The sequence below is a fragment of the Ictalurus punctatus genome, chromosome 10 (assembly GCF_001660625.3).
Source record: "Ictalurus punctatus breed USDA103 chromosome 10, Coco_2.0, whole genome shotgun sequence".
Lineage (NCBI taxonomy): Eukaryota > Metazoa > Chordata > Actinopteri > Siluriformes > Ictaluridae > Ictalurus > Ictalurus punctatus.
The window spans coordinates 1,808,126-1,822,500 of record NC_030425.2 but is presented as its reverse complement, the minus strand read 5'-3'; the positions used below and the strand labels follow the sequence as shown (position 1 = coordinate 1,822,500).

At 42.3% G+C, this 14,375-nt stretch overlaps 1 protein-coding gene across 2 annotated transcripts in view; it reads left to right on the top strand.

Annotated features, from left to right (window-relative positions):
• Positions 1–12,140, top strand: part of e2f8 (E2F transcription factor 8) — a 12,614-nt gene extending 474 nt beyond the window's left edge. The window contains exons 1-14 of one of the 2 annotated variants that reach the window (XM_017477294.3): positions 517–837; positions 1,118–1,199; positions 1,313–1,549; positions 4,394–4,550; positions 4,763–5,062; positions 5,237–5,389; positions 6,017–6,151; positions 6,274–6,474; positions 6,556–6,640; positions 6,794–7,217; positions 7,539–7,796; positions 10,795–10,921; positions 11,270–11,538; positions 11,673–12,140. In XM_017477294.3, the coding sequence (XP_017332783.1) occupies positions 815–837; positions 1,118–1,199; positions 1,313–1,549; positions 4,394–4,550; positions 4,763–5,062; positions 5,237–5,389; positions 6,017–6,151; positions 6,274–6,474; positions 6,556–6,640; positions 6,794–7,217; positions 7,539–7,796; positions 10,795–10,921; positions 11,270–11,538; positions 11,673–11,816 (2,595 nt within the window). In that variant the 5' untranslated portion in view covers positions 517–814 and the 3' untranslated portion in view covers positions 11,817–12,140. Of the gene's footprint in view, positions 1–516; positions 838–1,117; positions 1,200–1,312; positions 1,550–4,393; positions 4,551–4,762; positions 5,063–5,236; positions 5,390–6,016; positions 6,152–6,273; positions 6,475–6,555; positions 6,641–6,793; positions 7,218–7,538; positions 7,797–10,794; positions 10,922–11,269; positions 11,539–11,672 lie in introns of those variants that run through there. The other variant, XM_017477295.3, reaches the window with a different exon arrangement.
• Positions 12,141–14,375: the final 2,235 nt, after the last annotated feature.

The following is a 14,375-nucleotide window of genomic DNA, read 5'->3' as shown; positions in this document are numbered from 1 at the left end:
ACACACACACACAGGAGCAACTTTCAGCTATCTTGTGTAAAATGTATCTCTGTCATAAATGATATATTCATATAAATAACATATCACTTCCGGGTGTTTTCCATCTGTTTAAATAAGGCTAGCAAACATGCTAAAATACAGAACAACTAACGTTAGGGGATCCTTCTGTTCACACTACAGCTGTGGATCTCGTGTGAATGTGAAATACAGTAGCTGGAGGGAAAAGTTTTATTTATTTATTCATTTATTTAAATAGTCCTGTTCGTGGTGTTAGTTGGAGGTTTAGCAGTCTGGCTATACAGCTAAGTAGGATTAGGGTCAGTCTAGACTACTCAGTGTTTATTACAACATTAAAGCAGACTTGAATTCATTTCGAGATTCCGTGTCCACATTTCTGGAGGTTTTAAAAATCCATACGCGCTCAGTTTTTAATTAATGTTAGTTGTGTTAAACTTTAGTTAGTTGTTTTGAGAACTTGGAAAATTCCGCGCCAACATTTAAAAAAAAAAAAAAAAAAAAGTGCGCACCAGCGCGCGCCGCTGTGGAATTCCGGTTTTTCCGCTACATGCTCATTGGTTCATTAAGTGTGACGACACCCCGTGCTCCGCGCTCATTGGCTAATGTGTGTGTAGGGTGTGTGTGTGTGTAGTGTGGGCGTGTGCTTACGCGTACTACTGTTGCCTTCGATAGAGCGGACGTCACTTACCGCCAAGCGGTTTGAACTCAAGATAATTTGGATTTGCGCGACTTTTCGTGCGTGATTACTCGGATCACTTGTCGAATCTGTTCATTCCACACTGATCAGAGCAGTGCGATGAATAATGCCGTAAAGAAAAGGTAAATTTTCTAGAAGAAATGAAGAATTTAGTATCTCGTGCTAGCAACCGTCGCCTAGCAACCGCTGTAACCATTCATTATAACTAACTCACCTTTATAACAGCTTCCTCTCTCATTCTCTCTCTCGCTTTGTCCCTCCCTCCTCTCTATTTTTCTCTCTCACTCTTTCTCTTCCTCCTCTCTCTCTCTAACTCTCTATCTATTCTGATGAGTCTCATCTTTCCGCCTTGTAAATGTGTAAAGTGTTTTGATGTATTTATTTATTTTACGTCACGTGCAGGTGGAAGATGACCAGCACTTTATTGGACGTACAGTTGAACCTTGAGATTAACCCAAGCAGCTCGACTGCAGCTCATGAGAAGGTTAGTGTGTTATGTCCATCTGTTTAAGCGAACATCTTCGACCCCCACTGCAGGTCTGCCATTTAACATCGCAGTCCCACTGATCTGATCTGAACATTCGTCCTCTTTAACAGAAGGAAGTCGTGTTCGCCGAGCCGCACACGCGCTTATCAGCTTCAGGAAGATCTCAGGAGGCTCAGAAGGTCATGGGGCCTTTATCGACACCGACGAAGGGCTCGTCAGAGGCGCCGGGAGGGGAACCGTGGACACCGACGTCCAACCTGAAAATGCTGATCAGCGCTGCGAGTCCAGAAATACGCAATCGAGAGAAAGAGAAGAATATCGCAGACGAAACAGAGAACTCATCTCAGGTGAGAACAAACACGTCTAGAGTTCGATCAGCTGGCTTCATTATTTACATACTGCTTACAAATTGCTGATGTGAACATATACATCATATTGGCAGAAAAAGTGCACGTGTAATATAATACCAATATTAACAATATTTTAAATGTACGAAAAGCTTCTTATATGAACGTTTTCGCTAATTAAGAATTGTTCAGATTAGTCTGTGGTTCATATTTAGTTTAAGCGGTGGAACGTGTAACGCAGGTAAATTCCCATTCTAGGGGTCGAGAGATTTATGAATGTGGTCCTGGTCTCATCTTTTGTTTTATTCACAAATATTTAGACACGTTTTTCGAGATGGAAAATCCCAACTTTTCTGTATTCCGCAAGTGCACCGCAGGTCATGTGACAAGAACCAACCAGTCAGCTTCACCCTTTCTCTTTGTCCACTCTGAAATAGGCTTTGAATCTCACGGAGCGGTTGGATTAGTTGGTGAAATTCTCAGTGTTTTCTAAGTGATTGAAGGGTGGGGTGCGCCCAAGCATGAAGTTTTTTGTCTCTCTTCTCCATAAATAAACCTAGTAGCAGAGCTTCTGCAAGGGATTTGCGGTGCTGTAAATCCATCCTGTGGTAAAACTTCCTCGTCGCTTAGCAACGGCAGACACCACGGGAGCGCAAGCGTTTTCCACACGTTTTTAGGCGCTAAATGTAAATGGCCCCTAAACCTCACAAGAATTGGACATTCCGCTAATTTCCCATACACTGGAGTGAGACCACAGACGTCTCTCGAGCTGTCACGACCTTTTTCCCAATACATCTTTGGTGCGGCGCCTCGTGATATGTTTTTTCCCTAACGTTACCCCATCAAACTTTTCCCAATTTTTTAGTACGCTTGTTAGCACGAATACTTTTGCTGAGTTTAAGACTCCCACTGCATCCGTATTTCTGTCTGTTTTTAACGTCTGTTAAATTTATTAGGGGAATAAAAACGAACACGTAATGAAACAAGACCCACTGTGTTTTAATGAGTGATCGTGCTGACCATGGTTACGTGTTAAAATAAATGGTGCACTTGTATAGAGCTTTTATCCAAAGCGCTTTACACTGTGTCTCATTCACCCATTCACACACACACACACACCAATGGTAGAGCCATCGGGAGCAACTTGGGATTCAGGGTTTTGCTCCAGGACACTTCGGTATGTGGAGTCACGCAGGCCGGGAATCGAACCGCCAACCCTACGATTAGTGGACACCCCGCTCTACCACTGCCCCACAGCTGCCGTGTTAACATGATCAGTGTTTGCTAATGTATTCAATTTAGATATGTAAAATTTATGAAACATTTTTTTCTGCAGTTTTATGCTTCAAAGTCACGAAACAACAGTTGGGTTTTTTATATTTGTGTATGAGCTTCACCTTGGTCATATACATTGATCTATATATATATATATATATATATATCCACCCATCCATCTTCTATACAGCTTATCCTTCAGGGTCACGGGGAACCTGGAGCCTATCCCAGGGAGCATGGGGCATAAGGCGGGGTACACCCTGGACAGGGTACCAATCCATCACAGGGCAAAATCACACACACATTCACACACCCATTCATACACTACGGACACTTTGGACATGCCAATCAGCCTACCATGCATGTCCTTGGAGTGGGGGAGGAAACCAGAGTACCCGGAGGAAACCCCCGCAGCACCGGGAGAACATGCAGAGAGATTTTATATGTGATGTCCCCCCCCCTTTTCTTTTTATTTAAGGGACCAAAAGTGATTGGACAAACCAAACACTGTCCTAAATACATTATTCAATTTAAAATCTAATATACCGTGGTGGACAGCGAGAAAATAACAACTTTGTAAATGTCCAAATAATAACGGACCTGGATGGAAAAGCATTTTTGCATTGAGTGCTGCTCGAGTGTAGAAAAAAGATATCGCTCTGGTGCGCTTCAGTTTATCGGGAATCCTAGTAGTCGAGTATTATTAAAGAACTATGAGGCACTCAGAACAATAACCTGATTTAAAAAGCCTTTAATATCTCTTGTTACGGTTAAAACACACGCCTACGCTGTTTCAGCCATTAAGGCCTTCATCAGGGCTGTTTCCTCTCAATGTTAACAAGTAGTCACATAATCATTGTGACCGTGTGATGTGATATAGTCATACGATTAATGTTGACAGGCGAAGTCACGTGACAGACCATGTTTTCAGACCGTATCGAAGAGAAGAATCCACACGTTAATGTATGCACATACTACAATAACCTAACAAGCAAAAGAGAACGTATAAACACGTGTCAATATTAAAGTTTCGATATGTATAGGAGAACCTACACGTGGTGTGAAACAGAGCACCCAGATTGAGTAAAAAAGGCGAGAAATCCTGTTCCCGTTTAAACCTGGTGCATTGTGTGTTGCTTTCCATACATACATACATATATATATATATAATGTGTTCGGAATTAAAATCGCTATGCTACTTGCTGTCGTTCTAGTATAACCTGAGTACAGCGGCTACTGTCTATCTCGTGCACTGGAATTAGGATCCCATGGGACGAGCAGTCAGACGAGAAGCGGGGGGGGAAGAGAAAGCCGATGCTGGTGAACCCCTTCTACTTTATAATATAAGTACGCCTGCGTCTCGAAACATTCCGAGATATTTCAGGATAGATTTGTTACAGAATCAGATCGGGATCATTTCCTGTCAATATCAGCCTAACACTTTTAAGGGAAGTATTAGGAAGCTTCACGTTGACACGTCCATGTGCAGGTACTGAGGCATGCTGGGTTGTTTGTCCGCCTGTTCTAACGTGTGTGTGTGTGTGTGTGTCTGTTTTATTCCTCCTACAGGATACTGAACATGGAGAAGAAGCAGAGAGGTTGCAGCTCAGCCGAAAAGAGAAAAGTCTTGGGTTGCTGTGTCACAAATTTTTGGCTCGATATCCAGATTATCCAAACCCAGCTGTGAACAATGACATTTGCCTGGATGACGTTGCTGTGGAACTGAGTAAGCTGCTTGCAGACAGGATACGTGCACGGTGTTAAATATATACAGCCTGTCACCTTCGGCCACTTCTCACACACGTCTAAAGTTTCTAGTGATTTATTCTTAATTGACACGCATTAGTGCTATACTTGAGGTTGTTACATGGGCAGTAACAGCTCTGTGGATATCGGTTTTAATTGTATGGTGTATTTTTCTCTCTCACTCACTCTCAGATGTGGAACGGCGGCGTATTTACGACATCATGAACGTCTTGGAGAGCCTGAACATGGTCAGCCGCCTGGCTAAAAACCGCTACACGTGGCACGGTCGTGCCCAGCTAGCGCACACACTAGCACTGCTTCAACGAGAGGGAGAGAAACACCACTATAGCCAGCAGATCCAGCAAATACGGCAGAGACCTGCAGAGGATGTTCTGGAGATGGAGGGAGAGGAGAAAGAGAATGAGGACACCGACGGAGAAATCACGCTGAGGGAGCCAGGCTTCAGCGAAACCTCAGTGGACGCTAAAGGGGGTCAGTGTGGAGCGAAACCATCCGCATTAAGATCCCAGAGTACATTTAAACACGGACATTTTTAACTTAATAATGCTGTCGGGGTTTCAGACTAATTTTAATTTAGTGTGTAAATACTAAACGTTCTAAACAGTACTAAACGTTCCTGTTTCCCGTGATCTACTGTGCCCACAGCTAGCCGTAAGGATAAATCCCTGCGTGTGATGAGTCAGAAGTTTGTTATGCTGTTCCTGGTGTCAAGTCCACGTGTGGTGAGCCTGGAAAATGCAGCCAGGATCCTGATCGGAGAAGACCAGGTGGTGGACCAGGACAAGAGCAAGTTCAAGAGTGAGTAATACGCTCTGCTGTGCGTTCTTCAACGTTTACACGACCTTTAATTCGCTCAGCATCGCTAGGGTAGGTAGTGTCGAGGGTTGGCCCAAATAATCAAAATACTCAACAGGTTCCGTCGTTTGCATTCTTTACTCCAATTAATATACATACATATATAATATACAACCCCAATTCCGAAAAAGTTGGGACAGTACGGGAAAATGCTAATAAAAATAAAGAGATTTGTAAATGGACTTGTATGTAAACAAAAAATATATAAAACAAGGAGTTTGATCTTTTACGTATTTAATGGCAAGATAAACGTTTATTTCGAAATTGATCGACGCAAAATGTTCCAAAAAAGTTGGGACAGGGCGATTTAGGACTAATAGCAATGTGAGAAGGTGAAATAAGAAGGTGATGTGAGACAGGTGAGGCAATCATCTAATCATAGTATATAAGGAGCCTCCAAAAAAGGCTGAGTCCTTCAAGAGCAAGGATGGGTCGCGGGAATAATAGAAATAATTCCATCATTTTGTTCACTGAACAAGATGCTTGAAAAACATTCCAGAGGATTGTATGATCCGCCTTTCGGTAAGTGTCGAATGGACTCTGATTTTCCTCTTCTTTTCCATTTCTTAGCAAAGATTCGTCGTCTATATGACATCTCAAATGTCCTCAGTAGTCTTAAGCTTATTAAGAAAGTGCATGTGACGGAAGAACGAGGAAGAAAACCAGCATTTAAATGGACCGGACCAGAGAATCTGTCCTTACAGGGTCAGTACCAGGTCTTTACGCCATGTTATGGCCCATTTGATTTATTCTGTATTTGTGTTTTCCCTGTACTATACAGTCACTGTTGTGGTAAGATTTTTCATATTTTTTTTGCTTTGTTTCAGGTTTGCAGGTCGAGGCTTCTTCCTGCCCTCGGCCGCTCGAATCCCGCTCGTCTGTAGATAACTGCGCTAAAAACCTGTTCTGCTCTCCCAGCACTAAACGAGGCTTCACACGACATCACTCACTGGTCAAATTGGCCAAAAGCATCCAGGACGATCGCAGGAAGATAAACTCTGCTCCATCAAGCCCCGTTAAAATCATAAGTGCGTGTACAATTTCAGACGTTTTTATGAGAAAAGAGGTTTAGTCCGAACGGCGCTTATACTCCTATCTTATTGTTTCAGGTGATGCGGTTACTGGAAGTTTCTACACCAGTAAAATGGATCACCTTGCTGAGATTTGTAAAATGCAGCTGGACCAGCAAGCTGTGTAAGAAAAAACAACAACTTTTATCTACTTAATTCCAATAAGGAATGCCGGCAGTAAAACTGTAGAGGCTATCACTGTGATTTTAATAAAATTGTTCAAAAAAAGAAAAGAAAATGTTTTATTATTAATTAATATTGCTGTTATTAATTTTAGGAATGTTCAGAAACTGAGCGATCTGAAAGAGGCTGCTCACTTACAACAGAAAAGCTCTGTGTCGTCACCCATTCCCCCTGCGATGACGCCTGGGGTGGAGGCCCTGTGTCCCCAGACCGTGCAGTTATCGTTTGCGCCTCCTCCTTGCTGCTCCTTTGTTCCCGTGCTGGTTCCCCAAGCTGTGTATGTCAGCCACACCCCTGTCCGTCCTCGCCCTGTTGCCAGGCCTCTGCCCTCCAGCACCGCTGTACGCTCCATGACCTTCGAAAGCCCCAGAGGTGCGAACACTAAGGCGTCACCAGCGTCTGTAACGGTGACAGGCCAGAGGCGGCGGCCTGGTTACGAGCCGGCGAGTCCTGCTTTGAAACGGACGTGTTTAGAAGGAAGTCCGGCTAAGATTAAACGGACCGAAACGAACTCGAAGGTGAATATGCGTGTATGTAAACCTGAGTTTAACGTTTGGTGGAATATTACCCTGATATATATACACCTGTATATGCGAGAGGAGAATATCCAGCGAGCTGCAAACTGCCAGCGTGGGCTGATACAGTACATATGTTACCTATCTAATGTAATTTATCAGTATAACACCACTACTCTAATATTAGCCAACTGTGCACCATATTTATTTACTTATTTATTGGCTTCACTGGAGCGGTCTAAATTGCTGACCTTTCCACCCTCAGAACCCAAATCAGTTACACCGTGCAGAAGTTACTAAGAGGTGTGTGTCTGTGTGTTCCAGAGCTTGTCCCCTAAGCTGTGTGAGATCCTGCAAGCTCGTCTGAAAGATCGTAGAGGAGCCCTGAATTCCAGCCGTGCCTCAGTGAGAGCTCTGCACCTCGAACCTGAATTTAAGCAAAAAAACCCCCATAATAATCCTGACACCGTGGAGCACAGCATGGAGCTGCAGTACTTCCTGGAGACAGAGGAGCGGGAAGAGAAGGTGCAGAACCAGACCACACCCACTGTGCAGGAATCGACTGGACACACAAACACAGAGGTAGAGAGAATCTCACACACACACAAGAACAGGCTAGCACTATATGAAACAGAGACACACACTAGGCCAGGGGTTCCTGTCTACATTATGTTTTTTTCTGCGGCCCCAAGCCAATTTAGTTTCGGAATCCCTGCACTAGACATACACCGCCCTCTATTAATATTTACACCCTTGGAAAATATGAGGGAAGAAGGCTGTGAAAAATTGTCTTTATTGTTGAACCTTTTGACCTTTGATTCAGAAAATGCACAAAAATACTCTGCTCTCATGGATATAAAACAACTGCAAACAAAACACAGGTTTATAAAAAAAAATCTTTGTAAAATGTAGGTGTGCAATAATTATTGGCACCCTTTTAATCAATACTTTGTGCTACCTCGCTTTGGCAAGATAACAGCTCTGAGTCTTCTCCTATAACACCTGATGAGGTTGGAGAATACATGGTGAGGGATCTGAGAGCGTTCCTCCATACAGAATCTCTCCAGATCCTTCTCATTTCGAGGTCCACGCTGGTGGACTCTCCTCTTTAGTTCACCCCACAGGTTCTCTATGGGGTTCAGGTCAGGGGACTGGGATGGTCATGGCAGGACCTTGATTTTGTGGTCAGTGAACCATTTCTGTGTTGATTTTGATGATGTTTTGGATCATTGTCCTGCTGGAAGATCCAACCATGGTCCATTTTATATCTTTCTGGCAGAGGCAGTCAGGTTTTCATTTAATATCTGTTGATATTTGATAGAGTCCATGATGCCATGTGTCCTAACAAAATGTCCAGATCCTCTGGCAGAAAAAAAAGCCCCAAAACATTAAAGATCCTCCTCCATATTTAACCGTGGGCATGAGGTACTTTTCATACGGCTACCTCTCTGTGTGCTCCAAAACCACCTCTGTGTTTATTACCAAAAAGCTCTATTCTGGTTTCATCTGACCGTAGAACCCGATCCCATTTGAAGTTCCAGTAGTGTCTGCACACTGAAGACGCTCGAGTTTGTTTTTGGATGAGAGTAGAGGCTTTTTTCCTGAAACCCTTGAAAACAACTTGTGGTGATGTAGGAGACTTCAGATTGTAGTTTTGGAGACGTTCTGACCCCAAGACACAACTAACTTCTGCAGTTCTCCAGCTGTGATCCTTGGAGATGTTTTATCCACTCGAACCGTCCTCTTCACAATGTGTTGAGACGATATAGACACACGTCCAATTCCAGGTCGATTCATAACATTTCCAGTTGACTGGAACTTCTTAATTATTGCCCTGATGGTGGAAATGGGCGTTTTCAATGCTTGTGCTATTTTCTTATAGACACGCCCCATTGTGTGAAGCTCAACAACCTTTTGCCGCACATCACAGCTATATTCCTTGATCTAACCATGTTATGAATGACTAAGGGAATTTGGCCCGTGTGTTACCTCATATTTATACCCCTGTGAAACAGGAAGTCATGGTTGAACAATTTCCTGTTCCTAGTCACCCTGGTGTACTAGACAAAAATGTAAAATATGGGAATATACTTCAAATATATTTTTCTCATATGAATGTACAGGGGTGTCAATAATTGTTGCACATCTATATTTAACGAAGATAATTTTTTATAAACCTGTGTTTTGTTTTGAATTGTTTGATATCCATGAGGGCAGAGTATTTTTTGAATTTTTTTAAACAAAAGGTTAAACAATAAAGAGAAAATTTCAGACTTCTTTGCTCACATTTACCAAGGGTGCCAATATTAGTGGAGTGCACTATGCATCCTGTTTGCTTTGATTATCTCGAGATGTTTCAAGAATTTGACTAGTTTACCTGTAGCAAATTCAGTTGATTGGACATGATTTAGAAAAAGACACACCTGTGTATATCAGTGTGCATGTCAGACCAAATACCAAGCCACGAAATCCAAGGAGCTCTCCACAATCAAATTGTATCGACTCAGATGTAGGAAAAGGGTATAAACCCATTTCTAAATCTTTGAAGTTCCCAGAACCACCAGGGCTTTTCCTAGAGCTGGCCATCTGGCCAAACACAGTAACTGGGCTGCACAGACCTGGATATGAAAGGTGACCAAGAACCCAATGGCCACTCTAACAGAGCTTCAGAAGATCTCTGCAGGGACGGGAGAACCTGCTGGAAGGGTAACCATCTCAGAAATACTCCATGAATTAGGCCTTTATGGTAGAGAAGCTAGACACATCCTGTGTAATACTGTGTAAAAATTAATGTGGTAGGCACATAAAGGACTGAGAACATGAGGAAAGAGATTCTCTGGTCTGATGAGAGAAGAAACATTGCAGTCTTCAAGAGCTATGTCTGGCAAACACCAGGCACTACTCATCAACTGGTAATACCGTCCCTATGGTGAAGCATGGTAGTGGAAGCATCGTCCTACTACATCGTCCCTACTTCACAGTAGCAGGGTAGGGGTTAGAATTGAGGAAAGGATGTCCTTAAATGGCCCAGAGTGGTTTGGACTGGTGTCCAGAGAGACCTGAAGATGGAGATTCACAGACCATTCAATCACCATTCAGTCTGGTTGAGTTTGAGTGGATCTGGCAGGAAGTTGGGAGAAACTGCCCAAATCCAGGTGTGCAAAGCTTCTTGAGACTCGAGGCTGCCAGAGGTGTTTCTACAAAGTACAAAATAAAGGGTCTCGATACTTGATACTTGAAATCATGATGAAGAAGAAAATGCATTTGTGAAAGGTTCAATTTTTGTGGCGGTAAACTGTGAAACAGTGGTCTTTCCAGTGAGGGCACAACGGTGGTGCGAGATTTATTATTTTATAGAGCATTAAATAAGGCCTTTAGTCAATTCATAGCCACAATACTAACATGACATTGAATGGTATGCTTACTACATGAGAGGAACAAAGCTTTCAATGCAGTAGATATATGCATGTCTCATGTCTCAATCCTGATAATGTTGTAAATTATGGTAAAAGAATGTGTGTGTGTGTGTGTGTGTGTGTGTGTGTGTGTGTGTGTGTGTGTGTGTGTGTGTGTGTGTCAGACTCTGATCCCTACAGGTTATTTGATTCCAATTTCCCAACAGTCTCTGCTTGGCTTTAAAGAGACTCCGACCTCCAATGGAGAGACAAATAAAACACCAACATACATCTATCGCACACCAACTGCAGGTATAACACACACACACACACATTGAACCCATTCAGAGAGTCAGTGATTGGTGCTGTAATCACTAGGGATATGACAGTGAGGAAATTTTCCCACCGCTTAATCAATGTGTCACAACACCGGTAATACCGGTATCGCCGGGGGGTTCCCCCAGTAATCATTGGGTTTTTTTTTTTGTTTTTTGTTTTTTTTTACAAATTCATAATGTACTGTGTCTCTGGAAACATCGTGAGTCTGTGGAGTTGAGTGCGTACTTAGAGCCATCTTTATTGTTTTGTTTTATGTGAGTGTGATAAATGATCTCACACTCATTGTTGAATTATGATTTAATTATTGTTGGGGTTTTGCAGGTTCGATAACACCTTCTCCTCAGGAGTTCACCCCATCTCCTCTACCGGTCCATCACTCCACCCACCGGGTCAGCCCAAACCCGTCCATCCTCAACTTCACCCTGCAGAACCTTGCTCTGATACACAACCCACACAGCACCACACACACAGCACCTGAGCAGCCGAGCCCTGTACCCTGCACACACACGCATGCTCACACACCGATCCAAACGCACGGCATGATCTTCATCAAGCCTGTCTCACCACTCACACTCATCAGCCTGCAGCAGGTGAGCACAATACAGACAAGACAAAGGTGTAGAAGAGTGTAAACTCAAATGTCGAGCAATTATTGTAGCATTAAATATACATTATATAATAACTATAGATTGAGAACTTATTTCCTAAATGTTTTTGTCTTTAGCCGACCCTGACCACGCCCAAAAGTGGCTCCGCCCCTCAGCAGTGCTTTTTCCACACACCAGTCTCTACCATGGTCACGCCCACTCCCAGTAAGAGCCTGTACATCCCTCAGAGGAAGCTGGACGTGAGCTCAGAGGAACACTGAGATCATCCACCAATGACCACTAAAACCTCTCAGCATGGCTGTTTAATTATCCGAATGTTTTGTAGCTTTGGCTTTACCTTTATGAGTTTCTGGGTCTGATTTTTCACTCGAACTGTACTGGAAAAAACAGAGCCAAGTATGTCTGTGTTTGTGTGTACATGTGTGTGTGTGTGTGTGTGTGCATAAGTCTCCAAATAAACTGATAAACTTGACCTTAACAATGACGTGCTAGCATTCTATGGTTAGTTTTGTAAAATGTTATAATGTATAAAAGAACAATTGTGAGTTTGATTTAAGAAATAAATGTGAGCCTTCTGGGCCGTATGGGAAGTGGATGAGTCTGTCACGCTTTTTCCCACATGGTTTTCTTTCTAGTGTTACAAATTCAGGTTCTGCTGACTTGGATTTCATTCAAGGAGACCTCAAAGAAAAGGTGCTTCGGGCTCATACAGAATTAACGAGATCAGCCTTGTCTGCATTAAAGAAATCGCGGAGAAGGTAAACAAGGGAATTGTCTTTTTTCATAAACCAATGCTAAGATTAAGACTCCATCTAGTGGATTATCAGCAGATCCAAAACAGATCAATTCTACACTTTGTTTAATCAAGCCCTGGATCAATCAGAATAGAAACATTTTTTGGTATAAATAACCTCAATATATATGATAGAAATAAGAGGAAACTATCGCTAAAAATGACTCGGAAAAGTAACAGACCTGTGTGGTTAACCTGCGAGAGTTTTTAAATATAAACTAGCAGTTTCCTTGTTAGGTATGTACAATGCCTCCAGAAAGTGTTCACCCCCTAGTAGTTATCTCTTGTCAAATAGAAATATATTCGAATGGGATTATTTACAGAAATAAAATCAAACAGAACATTTAGATGTCCTCAGTATGATTTTTTTTTTCAAGCCAGTCCTTTGTAGTGTTTGCTCTGTCCTTAGGCTCATTGTAAACCCTAGGTATGCCTTTATGTTAGCCTTTCTTAGAAATTAACTCCTGACCACTCTCCCATAGAGGCCAGGTCTGCAGAGGTCCTGTTTCAGCCAGTGAGCTCAGTTTTGTAGCTGTAGATGATTCAGTTTCCCATCTGAAGCAGTGTCCCCCCTGAAGCAGTGTCCCACTTGAAACAGTCTCCCTCCTGAAGCAGTGTCCCCCTTTGAAGCAGTCTCCCCGTTGAAGTTGTGTCTTACCCGTCACATCCAGACAATGCCATCTCAATGCCATTAAGCAGGCCAGTGGTGCAATCTGAATGTGCATGCATTAGTGTAGTGTTTCTCCTCTGTTCTATGTAGGTTTGGGAATAAAAATGACTTCTCATTTAGCGAATTAAATTGATTTCTGACTAGATGCCCTTATAACAACATTACTCTAATTACATTTGGGAAACTGGACATTGCTGAAAATTGCACTATTATGTTGGCCTCTTCACTCACTGTGTAAGGACCTCTGATATGTCGATTTGTCAGTTTAATTATGCCACTGCTGGACATGACGGAGCTTAAGGATGGCTGGGATATCCCCAAACCATACAAGTGTTGGTAAGATCTCTAAGTGGACAGCATGTTGGTCTCTCTTTGGGATGAAATAACTCAAAATTATTAACAAATGCGTGCACAATGATCCATGAAGTTGATAAATGTTGCAAATGCATCTTACTATCCACAAAAAAATGCCTTGCAAGTTCAGAATTAAATGAATGTCAGCGATTTGTACAGAGACATATTTGTGAATGCAAATGTTCTGAGACTTTCTTTCAGTTCAGTTTGCCTTGCACAATCCACACAGTAATATCTCCTGATCCACACAACATACCTGTGCCTTAGAAGTCTTTCTAAGCTTTTCTAGCTACCACTAGATGGCAGTCTACAAAAAAAAAAAAAAGTGTGGGCTATGATCAGAATTTGTATCAGACTGATCAGGTACGATTGTATAAATTAGATATTTTTCTCTTTACTGATACTGTTTTTACACAACGTTTATGAACAGTCTGAACTAGTCACGCCCCTGCTCGGAGTCGAATCTAAGCTTTGGAATCGATTCTAGATTCACAACAACTCGACCATAATTTAAAGCTCAATAGCATTTGAAGGGAATGACTTACAGACACAAAAGTAGTGTTCATGTAGGCGTCAGGTATAACACCCAACTCCAAAAAAGTTGGGATGCTGTGTAAAATGTCAATAAAAACAGAATGCAATGATTTGTAAATCTCATAAACCTCATATTTTCATCACAATAGAATATAGAAAACATATCAAAATGTTTAAACTGAGGAAATGTACCATTTTTAAGGGGAAAATAAGGTCATTTTGAATTTGATGGGATGGCATCTTAAAAAAGTTGGAACAGGGCCATGGTTACCACTGTGTAGCATCCCCTCTTCTTTTAACAGCAGTCTGTATACGACTGAGGACTGATGAGACCAGCTGCTGGAGTTTTAGGAGAGGAAGGTTGTCCCATTCGAGTCTGGTACAGGATTCTAGTTGCTTAACAGTGTCCTAGGTCTTCATTGTTGTATTTCTCATTTTATGATGAGCCAAATGTTTTCAATTGGTGAA